The following is a 19416-nucleotide window of genomic DNA, read 5'->3' on the forward strand; positions in this document are numbered from 1 at the left end:
TTGAAAATGCCAAACTTGTCAACATTGAAATGTATCTAAAAAATAAACATGAATCGCCGTGATTTCTGAAATGCTGCAGATCTCGACCCGGACCCTGTTCCTAACTCTTCAGACAGCTTTGACTGAATATCACCCGAAGATAGAATATTGTAGAGACAGCAGCTGTGGAGCAGATGTGAAGTGTAGCTGCAGTAGCATGACTCTGCCACAAGGTGTCACTGAAACACAGTAGTTTTTAAATGTGACAGAAGAAGAGCACGTTTCTACTGATGGTCAGCTGATAACAAACTGGAGGGAATATAAACTCGGGCTCTTATTTTGAAGAATTGTTTGCACAGGTGCTTTCAAATAAATATGACATTACCTGAAAAACACATTGTGGACATTTATGGTAATAACAAAACGTTTACATGTATTTACATGTTTAAAATGAAAACACATAAAACCTGTCGGAGACATACGAACCCTCTCTCCTAAGAAGGATGTTATCATGTGCACATGTGGCCCTCTACTGCAGCTGTTATTGCCACTACTATACCATTAAATAGTACTGATACCACCTCCACTACTCCCAGTACTACTACGGCTACTACTCCCTCTATTACTACTCCCTCTACTACTACTCCCTCTATTACTACTCCCTCTATTACTACTCCCTCTACTATACCACCGTACACAATACCACTGGGCAAAAATACTTTTTTCATTTAAACCACTTCCACTACTCTCATCACTGCTATTAGAATACTGTACTAGACCTGCTATTACTATGCTACTACCATAGCCACGAGTATGTTTTGTGGTATCTAAATTGCGCATATTTAATAGTACTATTTGCTGCTGCTAGTGTACATACTATTTATTAAAAGTAGAATTAATACAATAATACAAATATTAAAATTGCAATATTGCAGGTCTATTGGTTCGTGCTATCTATTGCTGCCATATGAGACATACAGTGTAGCATTTGTAAATTATTATTATTATAATTATGATATGGTAAAAGCACGTGACTCTGCAGTCCTTCGGGTCTGACGTCACTGTCTCCCCTCCTCCTCCTCCTCTTCCTCAGTCCGCTCCGCTCTGCCTGCGCTCACTGAATCCAACATGGAGTAAGGAGGAGATGGGGCTCGTCCGGGGCCATCCTCACCGATACCAGCGCACCATTTTCGGTCACCGCATTCCAGCCCGGTCCGGCGGGGGAGGAGGTAGAGGAGGCGGAGGAGGAGGAGGTGGTGGAGGAGGAGGAGGAAGAAGAAGAAAAGGCGTAGGAGCAGGAGGAGGTGGGAGAGGAGATCGGATGCGCCTCTTCGGATGCGCTTCAGTAATTGAGGAGTGAAAGGAGAAGAGCAAGAAGAAGAAGAAGAAGAAGAAGAAGAAGAAGAAGAAGAAGAAGAAGAAGAAGGGGAGGTGGTGTTGGAGGAGGAGGAGGAGGAGGGGGAGTGGGGAGGGATACGGAGATCCGAGAATACATAACGCACATCAAGATCCGAGCGGAGAGGGAGAGAACCGGATCCTCCGCCGCTTCTGCCGCCGCAGCTGCCGCTGAAGGGCGAGGAAACATGAAGACACCGCACTGTGCAGCCGCGGCGGGAGCTGATTATTACCGGAGGTGAAACAGAAGAAGATGAGCGAGGACACGCGACCAGACGAGTGAGTATAATATTAATACAAATAATAACAACACACCACATCATTATTCTTTTCTAATTATTATGATTCGCTGCGTATTGGCGCGCGGCCGCTTGTGCATTGATCACATGGATAGGGATTGGTCCTGATATGTTGTTATGGGCTCAAGTGTTGAGGGGGGGGCTCCTCACCCTCATCCTCCTCATCACCTTCCTCCTCCTCGTGGAGAGGTTGGTTGAGGTCGGAGAGATTTCACAGGAAGAAGAAACGCGTGCAGCCTCCTGCAGATGCGATACAGTCACAACAGAGAGGAGGCGATGCGGTGCAGTTTGCATCATGATGGACTTGACAGAGCAGACAGAGGAGGTTCTGCATGAGGCGTCGCGTGCAACATCCCAACATGGCTTTATTAACCAGCATGTTAGCATGTCCTTCCAACTGCTGCTTCCTGCTTCCTCCGCCGGTACGAAGCGGCCTGTCTGGCTCATGACCCCTTCCCAATGAGGCCACTGTGTGTTGTGACTCATCATGAGGGTGCATATGTCTGCAGGCTGTGACCAGTTCAACTGAAGCGGGATTATTCCTTCTCTGAAGGGGTTTGTTGGTATTTAATTATCCAACAGAAAACATGTTCCAGGTACAGATGAGACGGTAGAATACGGAATCAGGTTTTATTGCCAAGTGGGAGTTTGCCTCGGTGCAGCAATAAAGACATGTAGAGATCCTGTAAAGAGCTGGAGCAACAGATTCATTAGTTTGGCAAACTTAAAGCCATTAAAGCTGTTTCACATTTAAAAGGAGGAAGGACTTTACGACTGTGGAAAGTTATCATGGTAGCCATCATATTATCCTTCTGTGTAATGACTTAAACTGTTTAGTGCTGTGGCAGAACTCTGTGCTTGAACTTTTTACGCGGTGCTGTTTAACCATTACACGAGCCGTTAAAGGGTAATTACGGTATATTCAAACTCTACTTTCTCATGTTTTTATGAGTAAATAAGTGAGTAATCGGGACAACAGCTTTGGAGGCCGGTAGAGAGAAATGAAAAGTTTCTGCTGATGAAGTCTCGTTCTGAAAAGCTAACTATTCATCCCAAAATCACAGTAAACCAGTTGAGCGGCTGCAGCGTTCTCCTTCAGTACTGAACCAATGGTTGCACACATGAACCACTTAGACACCAAATAAAAGGCGAAAGTAGGGCCCAGGTTCAAAAATACCAAAGTTGCTCTTGAAGACGTCAGTAAGTGCTCGTCGGAGCATCAGACGTCCTGAACTCCGACACTGGAATAGACCGAGCTGCGTCCGACCAACAGTTATTTCTGCTGTTTTTCATGGCAACAAATGAGTGCAACACCCCGATCGACTTCCTGGAAAGACTTTCTGAAGGAGCTCATTGCTGGGACGCGTCGCGTCGAGACAACAAACAGTCGAGAGGAACGTGTCATGTGAGTGTACACCAGCAGACTCGAGTGGACACAACAAGCTCGCAGGCTTCGCTTCGTTTTCTTTTCCGGGCCTCTAGATGTTGTTTCCGAATTATAATAAAGTACTAAAAGCTGCAGAGTGAACCGTTTGAACGAACTCCTCAGCAAATCAGACCGTTTGTCCCGGGTGGAGAGGCTGCAGGGGGGCTGACATGGACATGGAGGAACGGTCAGCAGGCAGCAGTGTCCCCGGTGCTCCGGCTCCACCCGCACACCAAAACATCGGTTGTATATTCGCGCTGACCTCCACCTGAGCTGCTGCCCGGTCACTTCAGCTGAGACGCTCCGGTGATCGTAGACGCGCAGACAAATATTAAAAAATAAAATGGATTTTGGTCTATTTTGCTTCCATAACATGTCACCTTTCAGACTAGTGGAAAGAAAACATCCAAGATACGCGTTTAGCTGTTTATTTTACTACTTTGTCTGTTTGCGTCTGTAGATTTATCCTAAATTCACCAAACGTTACCATTGCATAATGCCTCATTTGCATCTTAAAGCATACAATTTCAGAAAACTTGTAATACAAAAAACAATTGTCTTAATGTCAGTAATCAACTGGTGAAGTTTCATAGTTATATCTATGAGTTAATTGTTTGACCCTATTCACCTGTATCAAAATGTCTGTAATTCAACTAAACATCGACGTTTTCTCGAAATGAGTTTTTTCTCCACTTCAGTCGCTCTTATATACACCAAACTTTACACTTTCATTCCTCTCTACACTCAGAAGGTTTCTACAGAGGGGTTTGTTCACATGTCATTCATAACCTCATTTATACAACATTTTATTACTAAAAACACGGTGATTTTTGACTGTCGACAGTGTTTTCTGATTCACAGAGCGACAAGCAAATGTATCCAAAAGTCCCTCTGTGAAAACATTTTACTCTGATATGAAATGTAAGAAAATGAGCACATATTTGATAAGAGAATGCCTCATTTGCATATTTAAACATACATTTTCAGAAAACGTGCGATGCAAAAAACAATTGTTTATATGTAGGAATCAACTGGGGACGTTTCATGGTGACATCTATAATTATGTTTTACCCTATTCACCTGTAGTGCCAGGTTTACCCATGACAGATTTAACACAATATATTAACTGATATCCTACAATCCATTCAAATTAGGGTCATGATTTCGACCTCGTGCCTCTGCCATGATATCTATTTATGTTCATTTCTGGCTGATATTGGATTCACGTTGCTTATTGGTGGTCAACATATCTTCATCTACCAGCACGATCACAGACTTGTTTTCACCTACAATGATGGAATTGTTTGTTGTCGAGTCAACTCTCAAGTAAAAACACTTTATCAAAGTTCCAGAAAGATACAGGGACTGAACATTAAGTATTGATAGCAGCCGCATGCACAGTCATCAACTCATGGAGATAATGGGAAACTGTTGGTGAGTCACATCTGACATCTGACACTCTTTGAATCTCTACACTGGAGCTAACGTTAGCTTCAGAAACCGAGCCACTAAACAGCCGTGGATTCTGAAAGGTGGAAGCAGGTATGAGCTCGATACCCAGCAGCTCATGCATAACATTGAAATTTACCAGAATAAAAGTCACAGACGGTTGGATGTGAGGAACATGATCATTAAATCATAATCATTAAACTGCCCGATTGTTTGAGGGAGTAACTGTCTGCGTGATTTTTAGATATAAACACCATCGCAATGACTGTATTTCAATATGAAGTTGAAATACAGTCATTGAGAGGCTGTGTCTAAAACTATTTATTTTCAAACTAATTCAACCAGATTTGAACCTTTTTGACCTACGGGCCACCAAATCATAACGTCCTGGGATCATCTCAACGTTTTAGGTGCTGAAGTTGGGTTCGGAGCTCGGCGATGAGCGACGTCCGACCGGACAACGTGACGCCACGGATGGAAGATGGATTCCCTTTGTGGCTCGATGCGGATTGACTTCACCGCCGCTCACGTTTCACACATCCGGGGAGAAGAAAAACAAAACAAAAAACTCTGAAACATTAAAAAAAACATCACGCGAGATGATGGGCGAGCAAGGGAGGAGAGTTTGGCAGAGAGCGAGTCAAACACCATCTGCTGCTGATCCAGACCTCTGAGACACAAGGTCTTCCACGCTGATGATGATGAAGTCATGAGCCCGGATGGACCGCGTGTGTGTGTGCGCGTGCGTGTGTGTGTGTGTGTGCGTGTGATTGACAACACGTGTGTTCCTGTGGGAGCATTCTGTGTAGTTATGTACTGTGTTTGTGTTTGTCTTTCATGATGATGGAGCAAACAGACCACCTGAGGCTATTATCTGCATCTCTGGTCAGCTGTGTGTGTGTGTGTGTTATGCTGCTTGTTTAAGTGCATCCACACACTGTTGTTAAAGTGCTCTAAGCAGCCGTTTCATTACCGTGTCCTCTGAGGACAGGGCTGTTTGAGGGCAGGGATGTCCAAATGGCGGTTTGTGAGCCCCACTGGGCCTCCATAAATAACTACGTGTAGCCTGTTTCCACCACAGGGACCGAGGTCATGTTTCTTTTTAGGGACTCGGGAACCGCTTTGACTGGAGGAACCCAAAGCTGTCCCTGCTGTGGGGGTAGAACATCCTGGAGTTCACTGCCGTTCACTGGTCCAAACACAAACTTCCTGCTGCAGCTTCTTTCGCCCATTTAAACAAGCTCTGCGTGGTTTCCACCCCTAGAATCAATATTAAAACATTTCTTATGATGTTGTTGCAAAATGTAGATCTCTTGGAGACGCGGCCCCCCCTGGAGTCTTCTGTTCCCTATCTTCAAGTCGTCTTTGCCTTCAAGTTGTATTCCCTATTTCCCCGTCAGTGAACTAAGCTGCAGTAATAAATATGGAGGATCAAGACGCCAAAGCATCTGAGAAGCAGAGCGTGGAGGCATCCAGCGTTCTACCCAGGCAGGGACTTGCCAGCATGACAGAACGATATCTGCGTCCTCAACCTCGAGTCCTTAGAGGACAAAAATGTCCACTTCAAAAACACAAAAATAATACACATTATCATCTTCTTAGTTAATTTGTTAAATCTTTCAACTTCAGTCCTGATCAGACCCTCGCCAAAATCTACTCCACATGCAAAATGATAAAAACAAATTAAAAACCCCAAATGTCCCAAGTGAGATGCAGACGTAGGACCATTCATTTATATTCCTTCTGTCTCATTGATAAAGGGACATTTGACTTCTCTATTGATCTTCGGCTGCTTTGATTGGCCGACATCCACAGCAAACCGACTTTGAGTCGATTCTCACGAGGAAACGAAACACTGACGGTCGTTGGACTTTGCGTCTGAGTCAGTTGGATGACATCGCCTCACCTGTCCGGGTGGAGGTGGGCGTTGTACATTATAAACTTTTGACCTTCTCTTTATGAGCCTGACAGCGCTGAGACACCTGGCGCGCACACACACACACACACACACACACACACACACACACACACACACACACACACACACACACACACACACACTACTGATAAGAGCAGTCCTCCCACTAAAATACAACCTACATTTTCTAACCTGCAGACCTTCAGAGGGACGTGGTGTGTGTGTGTTGTGATATTATACAACACACACACACACAGAGCTACATCACACTGGAGCCATTCAGACAATGCACGGCTGTTGACTGGAACATTGCATCTTGTATGATGCACATATTACAGGCGGTTGTGTCGCGTGTCGTGCTGACAGTAGGCCGCGGTTACGCCTGTATTTTAATTTCGACTTTTGATCACGACAGGATGCGTTAACTGTCAAGCCTGTGCGCTCCGAGATCGGATCTTGCTCGCATTGGGAGCCGATCATCCAGACCACGTGCCGAGGTGTCCAGGCTCGAGTTTAGATCTCAGTGCGGCGTGGACATCGTGTAGGTCTCCATCATTCTACCCCCACATGGGAGTGTTTTATGAGTCCCCCAACAACGAGGACTCATAAAACTCAAACTATTTTACGTATAGTAGATTTCTGTCTGGTCCGATGTGGTGTAGGGACAAACCCACCGATTGACCAGCGTCCTAAGAAAACCTGACTGACTGCAGCCTGTAAAATACATTTGACATCATCAGTCATTTTGTAAGTGAAGGTGTCACTGTTTGCAAATGGAGGATCTCTCATTTTGGAACCAAACTCAAGTATATAGTCCCTCCTGTGTGTGTGTGTGTGTGTGTGTGTGTGTGTGTGTCACTGCACGCTGCCGGCAAATGCAGTGATGACTCATGCTACACACACACACGAGCACCATCTGTTTGACAGGCAGGCTGAATCACACAGCGGAGGGAAGCAGTGTGTGTGTGTGTGTGTGTGTGTGTGAGGCCTGTTAGGATGTGGCGTCGGCGGCGCGCGGTAGCACGGCTCGACAGCCTGTCGTCAACGGAGACCGGCGTGACACTGTGACCGTGGAAACAGGATGTACGAGAGATGTCTGAGTGTAAAAGGCAAGACGGCGAGAGAGTGTTTTTGTATTTTAGTATTTTACCTCGACGCGCTTCAGTCGGCGTCTCCATTTTAATTTTTTCTTCTGAGTGTGAAGATTCAGTTTGTGCCGACAGCTCAGACGAGGGTTTGTTGGTTTTCTGTGTGTGTGTGTGTGTGTGTGTGTGTGTGTGTGTGTGTGAGCACAGGTGAATGCGATGTTCAGTGAAGAACATAAAGGAAGGTGTGTCGTTCTCAGTGCTGCGTGTTCTGATTGGACAACACTACTGGCATGAACTCGCTCACCATTGGTCGGTCTGATCCAGGGTCGGCAACCTCCAAGTGAAGCCGATGCAGAAGTGTCTTAAAGCTGCATTCTCTCTACTGACCAGCAGGGGGCGACTCCTCTGGTTGTATAGAAGTCTATGAGAAAATGACTCTACTTCTCTCTTGATTCATTCCCTCAGTAAACATTGTAAACATGAGTTTATGTCTCAATCTCCAGTTGCAAGTCTTTTCAATACATCGTAGCATGCTAAACATACGATTATCACCTGTGAAGGACTCAAAGTTTAGGAATTGGGATTTGACTGCAAAGACTTCCGACTTACTTGTGACTTGCTCCCACCTGTTTGTAAGGTAGGATAGGAGCAATGTAAAAAGTGTTTTTTGCTCCATCCTTCCGCTTGCCGTCACCTTGTTCCCGTGTAACTGGTGTAACTGGTGTAACTCTCCGCTCTGTTGCAGTGACAGCTACATTGTGCGCGTCAAAGCGGTGGTGATGACCAGAGACGATTCGAGCGGCGGCTGGTTGGCGCAGGACGGCTGCCTGAGCAGAGTGGGCGTGTGCAGGCTGCTGGCGAGCGAACTGCTGGGACGCAACACCTTCCTCATCCACGGAGAACGGCTCAAAGACAAGCAGGTCAGTGCAGCGGCATTTCAATGACGATAGAAGAGCTTGCTTTTTTTATTTAGTCACATCTTTTGCGTCCCAATGTTTCTGCAGAAATTACACGTCAAATAGTTTTGTATGACAATTAAATACCTTGCAGTTAATCATAACTACCCTCTATTGTTCCGAAGTCTTTCTCCGACGTTATTTTAAAACATGAGATGGTACCACAAAACTCCTAAATGGTGTCACGTTCTACTGGATTGGTTTGCAGGTGATCCTGGAGTGTTTCTTGAAGAAGGATCTGGTCTACACGAAGGCCACGCCGACATTCCACCACTGGAAAGTGGACAACAGGAAGTGTGGTCTGACCTTCCAGAGCCCGGCCGACGCCAGAGCCTTCGACCGCGGGGTGAGGAAGGCCTTGGAAGACCTGACCGAAGGTACGCACCGGTCGCACACTTCAAACAATTCAGGTTCAAAGTTTAAAGTACGTCAAAGTATTGGGATACCCTTTAAGAGCAACTATGTTGTGTTTATGTAAAACACGACTGGAAACTGCTTTAGAGTTCTCCTTTAAACAGACCGCCTCATTGCAAAGTGTGCGTCGGATATGTGTCGTAAAGAGTGGAGTAGCAACAGAGTCAACGTGATCTCACAGATGTAGATGTGAAATGACAATGACACCGCATTACAGGGTGGTGGCACATAAAGTGTGAAATAAATGTATAATTGAACACGTAATGTGTTAAAATACGTGTCGGCACCAAAGAAACAATTTAACGTTAAGTTTAAGCAACAAAACTACTTTGTTACGTTGAGGCAACAAAACTACTTTGTTAAGTTGAGGCAACACAACTACCTTGTTAAGTTGAGGCAACAAAACTACTTTGCTACGTTGAGGCAACAAAACTACTTTGCTACATTGAGGCAACAAAACTACTTTGTTAAGTTGAGGCAACAAAACTACTTTGTTAAGTTGAGACAACAAAACTACTTTGTTACGTTGAGGCAACAAAACTACTTTGTTAAGTTGAGGCAACAAAACTACTTTGTTAAGTTGAGACAACAAAACTACTTTGTTACGTTGAGGCAACAAAACTACTTTGTTAAGTTGAGGCAACAAAACTACTTTGTTAAGTTGAGACAACAAAACTACTTTGTTACGTTGAGGCAACAAAACTACTTTGTTAAGTTGAGGCAACAAAACTACTTTGTTAAGTTGAGACAACAAAACTACTTTGTTAAGTTGAGACAACAAAAATACAGAGAAAAGATCAGTTTGGGTTGGAACTACGTCTGAAACGTAACTTCTTACGTAGCCTTTGTAATTCAAAAATCTGGGAATTGTTGTGTCCACCCCGACAATTGTTTGCATAGTAGCGATGCAACATTTTAACAGATGCCACCTTCACGTAAGTTTGCGATCATTTTATGTGTTTCTGTGAGATCAGGCTGATTAGAGTTCAGCACAAACCTAAACTGAGATCAGAACGCATCAGCTACTCTGTAAATTACATTTGAAAATAGCCGAACCCAAACCTGTCCTGAAAGGTCCAGACCGTGATCAATAACTTGTGTCCCGCGTGTCCTCCAGGCTCGACCACGTCCTCATCGACGCTGCAGAACGAGGCGGAGCTCGGCGATGACGACGTCTTCACGGTGAGAAACTCCTCGTCCTCCAGCTGACAAAACACTGACGAACACTGAGGATGACTTTGACAAACTGAATGCATTAGATGTCTGAGTGGAGCCAGCGCGAATAAAGAGACACATTTTTCCAACTTCATCTCCATCTTTCGTCACTATGATCCATTATTACTTCATCTTTTAATGCTGTGCATCATAATTCACATTATTGGATAGAAACTGTATTTTTCCCTCTAAAGTGTTCTATATTTTACCGGGAGGAAAATATAGGGAGGTGCTGTTTTTTGTTATTTGGGTTCAGAATTTGGTGAAAACTGTGTGTGTGTGTGTGTGTGTGTGTGTGTGTGTGTGTGTGTGTGTGTGTGTGTTGGGCTTTGGGGGGTGTCAGACAGGAAGCATGAAGGACGGGAGGGGTTTGCTATCCTGTGGTGTTTTTGACCAGACACACGTCGCAGTCACCATCGAGCAGCACACATACACACACACACACACACATACACACATACACACACACACACACACACACACACACACACACACACACAGTTTTCTCCAAAACTTTCTGAGAGGGTTTTTTCCTAATTTCTTTTCATGTTTGTAAAAGAAACCTTGTGATTTTAATGTGCAGACCACATAGGAATTGAGAAGTTGAATGTCAAGTTGCATGATTTTGTGTCATGTACGAAGCTGGAGTCAGGTCCAGGTTAGCTTAGCTTAGCATAGAGACTGGAAGCCGGGGGAAACAGCTAGCCTGTCTCTGGAAACCTACCATCACTATACAGCTGTGGTCACCTTTGTTAGTTGTCATCGCTTTCAACTCTACTCTCTTCAAACACTGCATTTAGTACATTAAAAGTGTATGTCTCCTCCACCTCCATCCTCCGATGAAGGGACCGGGTCCCGCTTTCTTCTTCAGTGCAGTTTTTCCGTCTTTCCATTGGCTTCAATGAAAAAAGGGTGTATCGTTTCCGCAGGATGTCCAGCTATGGAGAAGAGAGTCTGACCTGTCAGTAATCCGTCACTGAGCTGCCTGTTTACATAGCTGGCCTCGTTTAGAGGCGAGCCGGGCTGACGGAGGGGAACGTGGCTGAACCGCCCCGGCTGCAGATCATTCCCACCCGTCCTGTCTGCAAGTCTGGCTCCCTGAGGAGGAGGAGGAGGAGGAGGAGGAGGAGGAGGACCCAGAAGAGTTTGACTCAGAGGCGCTGAAGAGGCTCGGAGGACAATGAGGATGTAGATCAAGCTTTGCCAGGAGTAAATAAAACCCTCCCCGTCATAAAGCAGTGCTTCCTCTGGAGGCCCCTGAATAACGGAGGAGGTCCTGACCAACTGCTGCATTGGGTTTGTTGGAGAAACAGCAGGAGGATAAATGATGTGGTTATGAAACTATGGAGGTTTAAGCACTGACGTGCAGCTGCGACACAAAATCTGAACACAAGTAAAGTTTTACAGAATTCGTTATATTACACAATAGTTTCAAATATAATTAGAAACTATTTTTATGCGTACCGTGCAATGTGCTCTGAGAGACTCAAGCTGGGGTTTGTCGACTCTCAAGGGGTCTGAAACTTGGCAGCCAAACACCGAATCGGGACGAGTTACTTTTAACGGAGGACGGCGGCGTTTAGGCGCTGTTTGGCGATCAGACTGCCGCTTCCTGTCCTTAAAAAGCCACGTCTGATGGGATGCTGAGAGATCTGGGCTTCATCTCAAAGACTGACCACTGTGTGACACAGTCGGGGGCATTAACACACTAACAACAGAGGAGAAGAAGAAAACCTCAGGCTGCTGTGAACAATGCAATTTCCCAAACATTTTCATGTTATGCTAATGTTTTATAAGGCGGGAAATGTTTTCACCATGTCTGTCAGGCCTTAAAGAGGCTCCCGTTGCATTTTGGTGACAAAGATTTAATGTAAACAAAACTCACACTGATGTGTTTTAAGCAGAGATGCAGCTTTAAAAAGATCAGTTCACACAGAATTTCGTAAAACAGTCAAAAGATGTACAGAAATGTAAAATAAAAGCAGAATGACAGTTTGTTCTTGTGCGTTTGCAGCTGAAAGTAACCCAGAAATGCGAGAAAGCAGTTCATTCACTTCGCTGCGAAGTTCGGCAGGTTCTTCAGTTCCTCAGTTTTCTATCAGTTGAAGGAAGTCTTCTTGTGTGATCCGAGCGAGCCACATGAAAGCTGCAGCTTGTGTCGACCCCGAGGGCCGCAGGCCGCAAAGCGCCGGGGCTGCGATTCATTTAACGCTGGCCCAAAAAACACACGGAGACTTCAGAGACGTTTCTGCTGCTCCGGAGGTCTTTCATTTTTCCTCCTCGGACTTGACTAATGGCACACAGAAGTCTGGTGGAGTGAAGCTCAGGTGGCTTCAGAGAGGAGTTGATTCGTGTCGCATTGTTTTACATTTTTTACAATTGCACACAGTGGGTTAAAGGAATGCGTCTACATTCACAAAAACGTTTTTTGTCCTCATTCCTTATTCCGGAAAAGACAATATACAAACAAAGCTGTTTACATGGCTAATGAGCATGAATACTCCAATGATGTTCCCTTTTACATGCAGCCATGCGTACTAACGAACATAAAGCGCTCCAATGACGTAGGTCCTGCAGCTATGGCCTATGAATTATGTTATTTCCCTCCTTTTTCCAGCTGCAGTCTTGTTGCTCTGATTTACTCGTCACCGCTCTGCGAGTTTCGCAAAATTATGTTCTTTTTTTTTTTTACGGCTTTGCACGAGAACAGACTGGTTTGTGTGTAGTGTACGTCAACAGAAATAAATCTCACCAAGAAGTCTGTTGAGTCGCCGTTTTCGATCAGATCACATGATCTTCCTTCAGATCCATTGCTGCCAACGTAGACACGCTCAAACGCTGCAGCCGGCAGACATCTTTCAGTCAGTCTACAGTACATATATGGAGGAGGAGGTAATCCCTTCCTGCAGGTTTTTATTCGTCTCCTCTCTGTCCTCCAGACGGCCACCGACAGCTCGTCCAACTCGTCCCAGAAGAGAGAGCCAGCGATGCACAACTTCTGTGAGGCCCGTCGGCACCACTGCATCCTGGGACATTTTTACGAGCACCACCGGCCCTCTGATCACTACTTCCTGGACCAGGTGAGTAGAGAGTCCGAGTTGTGCCGCTCGCAAATGGTCCGCGATCGGATTGAGCTCGAGTTATTCTCAATCACCCAGAGTTTTGAACAGCTACATCGTAGATAGAGATGACGGATAGAAATGCAGACATCACATATAAAAGGGAGGAAGGAAATCAGCATCAAAATGTCCTCACCAAAAAGATTATTAAAATGTTGCATTTCTGCAAAGCCACATCTGGTTTGTTGAGATGTATTCGTGGAACACATTTGACTGAACTAACCATAAAGAGTTCATGACCCACAAGGCCTTGCAAGGAGAACCGCTGTTAGCAGCTGCGTTCCCCTGTTCCTGCTGACCTCATGTCCCCCTGGAGACATTTCAACACTTTCCGTCTCCTCTGTGTCTCTGCAGGCGGTGCACATGTTCCCTCGTCACGTCAGCTTCCAGGTGGAGGATGAAGAGATCGTGCGCATCAACCCCCGCGAGAGGAACTGGTTCACCGGCTACGAGGACTACCGCCACGCCAACTCCACGCGCGACAAACTCGCCCAGCCCGACAACCTCGACGCCTACGTACACGTCGCCAAGAGCGAGCCGCCCAAACACAACTACGCCGACCCGTACCCGCTGAGCTGCGACGTGCAGCGGGGCTGCGACGGCAAGCCCCGCTGCCTGGAGCTGGGCGGCGGCCACAGAGCGGTGGTGACGGTGCAGCCGCGGGCCGTGCAGCCCAAAGGCAAGAGGCGGAAGGAGGACGGCGAGCGCTCGCGCTGCGTTTACTGTCAGGACATGTTTAACCACGAGGACAATGGGCGGGGCCGCTGCCAGGAAGCACCTGACCCCATCCAGACCTGCATCAGGCGGGTCAGCTTCATGTGGTGCGCGGACAGCCTGCTGTACCACTGCATGTCGGACACGGAGGGGGATTACTCGGACCCGTGCTCCTGCGACACCAGCGAGGAGCGCTTCTGCCTGCGCTGGTCGGCGCTGGTGGGTCTGTCGCTTCTGGCGCCCTGCATGTGCTGCTACGCCCCCCTCAGGGCGTGCTACCGCTGCGGCGTGGCCTGCCGCTGCTGCGGCGGGAAACACAAAGCGGTGGGCTGAGGCAGCAACGTGGGAAACGGAGGCCGCTGTGACTTTGCTGCTGTCGTTTGTTACGATGATCAGAAGGCGGAGAATAAGAACTTCGTCTTAACAGATGGAAAAATGTTCCCTGTGGTTTTTTATTTTTGTGACATTGGAGACCAAATGGCTTCCAATTCTCACAAAGACTGAACAAAGATTCTTCATTTAATATATAAAATGATATATATTATATAATATATATATATATATTATATATATATATACATATAGGTATATGGGTACATTATATTTTTACACTCATTTGTTTCAAATGCTTAAATATGTCATTGTGTCAGTATGAATGTTGTCTTGTTTGTTGAGGGAACTGCAGCTCATTGACAGGATTTAGGGGGGTTTATTGTCAGAAATGGAATATAATATTAATAACTGTGTTTTCATTAGTGTGTGATCACCTGAAACTACGAATCGTTGTATTTCCGATAGCTTAGAATGAGCCCTTAGGGAGCGGGTCCTCTTCAGTCCGCCGTGTTGCAGCGCCATGTTTCTACGGTAGCCCAGAACGGACAAACCAAACACTGGCTCAGGAGAGAGCCTTTCACGGGAGGGGTGAGCGGAGAGCGGAGGAGTATTTAGTTGGTTGCAATCTTCAACCTCACCATGCCACTAAATCCTTCACCCTGCTCCTTTGAAACATTTAGGACGCACACAATCATTTCAGAAAAAAATAAAATGTGGTGAGACAATTTCACTTTAAAGGGTTCACTCAACAATTTTTTAAAGTTAGGATATCTGTCTGTCTGACATACGTGTGTACTTATAAACAAGGCCAATAAATAGATGGGAGGAATCCATGTAGTTAGCAGTGCAGGGAATGGATGAGTGGAAATGTGCTATGTTGGTGTTGTGCTGTAAAGACGAGAGAAAAGAACCAAAAGCCACAACACAAAGGACTGACTGCTGCACTGCTTATATGCATGAGACACATCTGGGCCAGCTGTGTCTCTGATTCCTCTCCAATCAACGTCTGCAGACCTGAAGAGAGAAAGCACAGCAACAGCAAAGCAGAGGGGCCGTCACTGTTGAAGACAGAGCCGGAGTCAGGACTGGTTAGCCTAGCTTAGCATAAAGACTGGAAGCAAGGGGGAAACGGCTAACCTGGCTCCCTCTAAAGTTTAAAAATACATCCACCATCACTGTTGCAGCTACGAGTTAAAATGTTTCATCTCGTTTAATCTGAACACAAACAGAAATATAAATGCAACAATGGCCAGGCTAGCTGTTTCCTCTAGTCTTTATGCTAAGCTAGGCTAACCAGTCCTGACTCCAGCTCTGTGCTCAACGCACCAACATGACAGTGGTGTCAATCCTTTCATCCAATTCTCAGCAAGAAAGCGAGATGTTTCTCTGACTTTGTTTTTTTTCTTCTCATTTATTGTAAGCTAACTTAAATTACAGAAGGCAAATGTGTTGCAGCTCTGGTTCCCTGACGTTCAGCAGAGGCACTCAACTGGTCTGAAAGCTGCTCCGCTGACCTCCCCGCAAACAGAACAGATAAACCAGTTTGGCTTGACCAGTAAAATGGCGCCTCCCGGTCCTGAATAATCCAGAAACACGATGACAGTTTGCCGGAAGGTAACCGTTTGCAATAACTCCGATTTAAATCTGAATGAATTTAGTTTTGTGCAGATCAATGATCCATTCATAAAACATGCTAACGAAACACAATTTGCACAGTTTGACCTCATTGAATCGTCCCCTGCTGTGTTGTGGACGGGTCATACTGGTCTGTCTTTACTGGTTTGTGGTCTCGAGGTTTGTTTGATGATGAGAAGAACAAATAACCCAATGAGAACAAAGCTCTGACAGAACACTTTAGATACTTCAGCTTAATGTGTGTGTGTGTGTGAGAGATCCTTTTATTGATTGAAATATCGACACGAATGCCAGAAAAATCATCAAACATTGTCAGAATATTTGAGTCTCGCAGTTTAACTCAAAGACATTTTTCTCAAATTTCTTTGCTAATTTAAAAATGTTTTGATCACAAAAGCCTTTGATTGTCTTGTTTCTTTATTGTAAAATGCGACTCGCGTTTCAAAGAGAAAGGTAAAATAACTCATCGCCAATGCCGAGTGTGAGCCTGTCGATCCCACAACACAACGAAAAGAGCACAAAGTCTAACAATGCGTTACGGTGTGAGAACTTCTCCGAAGAAGGAAAGCAATCATTTGAATTATGGCGGCAATGGACAGTTTCATTTCCAGGGAAAGGTTTTCTTCGTTCAAAAACATTTGTTTGAAAAAAATACAGTATTTCTGTCAGTTTTCATTTTAACCAAGTGCAACACTATGAATGTCTACTATCTCCATATTTAATTACTATCGCGTCTCCCGGCTCTCAATAGCCAAGTTTCCATCCAAATTTTTGGGAAAATCAAGAAAATCGTCAAAAGAAAACGTGAAGGAATGCTTGTTTTCCATCCACGACGGTTATGTGATTATTATGAGCTGGTGCATCGAGACCTGTACTGGTAAAACATGTCGAAAACAATAAACAATAAACACTTCTGACATCATTCAATGTAGTTCTGATGGATCTCAGAGCTAACTGCTGATGGCTGATTTGTGTCTTTAGTCGGGATGATCAGACCGGTCATTACGTCGGAATTAAGTTATCCGTCAAAAGGCCTCTTGTGTCGAGCGAGTCGCTTGCCGTTAGCTGTTTTGAAGCTCGATAAACACGTTTACTTTATCATAATAATTACAACATATTTCATATTTACAAGGTTTCGTATATATTGGAATTTTTCAATAGTTCTCTCTTAATATTATGAGATATTTCTTGTGATTATGAGATCGTGAGTCAGTATTTTGGGGTGAATGCAAAGCGCTTCTATATTCACGGAACTGTTAGCTAATCATTTAGCATTCACTCCCTTCTCACATGTTTGTTTGTTCATTTAGATCCTCATTAGCAACAATGGTTGCTACTGTTCTTGTCCAAATACTGTCTTCACGATACCTCCATGAAAAAAACAACACATAACATCGAACATCCACACACACCATAAGACCCAACAACACTAACGACAATAACCATCAAATAAATCAAGGGATTGCTCGCCGTCTTTGGCTAATAATCCATCTCTTGTGCAAAATAAAAAACAGCTTGTTTTACTCTACGGTAACGTGTTCCATGACGCCGTCCCTCGAAATGGATTCAATGTTAAACCTCCTTCATTAGACTTTGTGCTCCTTTCACAGAAACACGTGTGAGTGTTTGTTAACAGTGTGAGCGAGAGGCCTGAACATTGAGTTGAAGCTAAAACTGGTGGATAAGCTGCAGCTCGTCTGCATACAAAAGAAACCTCAGTCGTCGTCACCGCGCAGAAGAACGAACTTCGGCACGCGTGACGCTAAACCGTTTGACTGGAACGCCGCACTTTCCTTCGACCGCGGAGACGTTTTTGATAACTCTTGTGAATGTGGAAACCAAGCGAACAAAAGAATCGGAGCGTTTGCTGTGACGAAGCGGTTTGTCTCATGTCTTAAAGCTGCCACCAGTCTTTGCTTTGATTTCCTTCGTCCGAGGCAGCAACTGGTCTCAGGTCAGTTTTATGAAACAAGACTTGAGACTTACTTTGGATCATTGATCTTCATTTCAGCTTTATTGATACATTTGTTCATTGTTTTATTATATATTTCATGTTTGACTTTGGATCATTTTGGTGGTGCATTCAAGATGTCAGGAAATCTCATTCACAAGGAAAACATGACTGAAGGGAATTCTGTGTTTTCTTATACATAAAAAATGTTTTTATCCAACTTTCACAGCTCATGTGTCAGAGTTTAAGCTTTTTGGATGTATTTTTACTTTTCCAGACTTTGTTTCCAAACATCTCCGTACAAAATGAAAATCAATTGGAAAACTGTGTTCATTCACAGGAAACACAAAGTCTACGTTACTGTTTGTCAGCGCTACGTTATCGTGATCGTAACGTTGACGTTTGAGTGCCGATTGATCCGTAAAATATGCGCTCCAACATTCACTATTATATCGGTAACATCACTGACAAGATGAATGTAGACTAGATGTTGACTGTGATGGATCGCACAATTTAGGTGTGTAGCTTTAAAGCAGAGTTGGCAACATTTTGTGTTTTCTTTCCAAAATGTCAAAATTTTTGGATGGATAAAATTTTCTCCACACATCCAACCACATTTTTGGGCTTTTCTGCAAAAACGTGCAATTTCGGGAGCACTTACACTTTGGAATAATAACAAATAACAAAACAAAATGGAGAGCACGCTGACATCAGCATTTAGCTCACAGCACCGCCGTGTCCAAGTACAGCCTCAGAGCAGCTAGCACGGCTGTAGACTCTAAATACACCTGATGAAGACGAAATGCAAGCTGTCCTAAGTTGTAAATAATTGTTTACAGGATGTTCAACCTTTGTTTCTTTATAATGCATTTAATACAAAGGCAATGCAATCGTCCATGAATGTGAGATATGGCTTTACGGGTAATTAAAATCCCTCCTCGTCGTTGTGGAGGTTGGTTTGTGGCGTTCTGCCGGTTACACTTACAGTCTATGTGCAGATCTCTGAGTTACACTCGTTGTCTTTTTGATTCTTCAGAGTTCATTTTGAATAACGTATAGAATCAACATGATACATATGATAATATATCTCTCTCAAAGGTGCTACTGCGCCTCCATGTACTTTACAACATTTTGAATGCAGGACTTCGACTTGTAACAGAGTATTTCTGCAGAGAGGTATTGCTAATATTACTTGAGTAAAATATCTGAGTACTTCTTCCACTTGACTGAATTGTCAGCAGTCAAGTTGCATTGTGGGTATAGAAGTGCCATGCAACATTTCTTGACCAAACAATTTCATCACCTGTATTTGCTGATGAAGATCGTGCGATGTGATCGAAAGCTCCACTACACCGGACGGACCTCGTGGTGCATCGTGATGTTAACGTCGGCCCTCTCAACTCATCCTTGGGGGGGAAAAAAGGTGTTGATTGATTCAATATTATATTTGAGGTAAAAATAACAAAATCCTGTTGGTTATTTGTTAAAAAACAGCAGAATCAGTTCTAGAATCAACCAAAGTGAG

The 19416-nt window shown here is 44.6% G+C and overlaps 1 protein-coding gene across 1 annotated transcript; it reads left to right on the forward strand.

Annotated features, from left to right (window-relative positions):
* The first annotated feature begins 1474 nt into the window (after positions 1 to 1474).
* Positions 1475 to 18046, forward strand: spred2a (sprouty related EVH1 domain containing 2a). The gene is made up of 6 exons (XM_079278389.1): positions 1475 to 1653; positions 8300 to 8474; positions 8719 to 8887; positions 10042 to 10106; positions 13079 to 13219; positions 13613 to 18046. Exons 1-6 carry the CDS (start codon positions 1628 to 1630, stop codon positions 14303 to 14305), a joined length of 1269 nt encoding a protein of 422 aa, XP_079134515.1. The 5' UTR covers positions 1475 to 1627; the 3' UTR covers positions 14306 to 18046.
* The last annotated feature ends 1370 nt before the right edge of the window (positions 18047 to 19416 follow it).

The sequence above is a fragment of the Melanostigma gelatinosum genome (assembly GCF_949748355.1).
Source record: "Melanostigma gelatinosum genome assembly, chromosome: 11".
In the NCBI taxonomy this organism is placed as follows: Eukaryota; Metazoa; Chordata; class Actinopteri; order Perciformes; family Zoarcidae; genus Melanostigma; species Melanostigma gelatinosum.

Excerpts from the sequence above, each read along its gene's own strand:
- spred2a (XM_079278389.1), top strand. The coding sequence starts at position 1,628 with ATGAGCGAGGACACGCGACCAGACGA. Across the intron at positions 1,654-8,299 it reads GAGGACACGCGACCAGACGA|TGACAGCTACATTGTGCGCG; the intron begins GTGAGTATAATA and ends GCTCTGTTGCAG. Across the intron at positions 8,888-10,041 it reads CTTGGAAGACCTGACCGAAG|GCTCGACCACGTCCTCATCG; the intron begins GTACGCACCGGT and ends CGTGTCCTCCAG.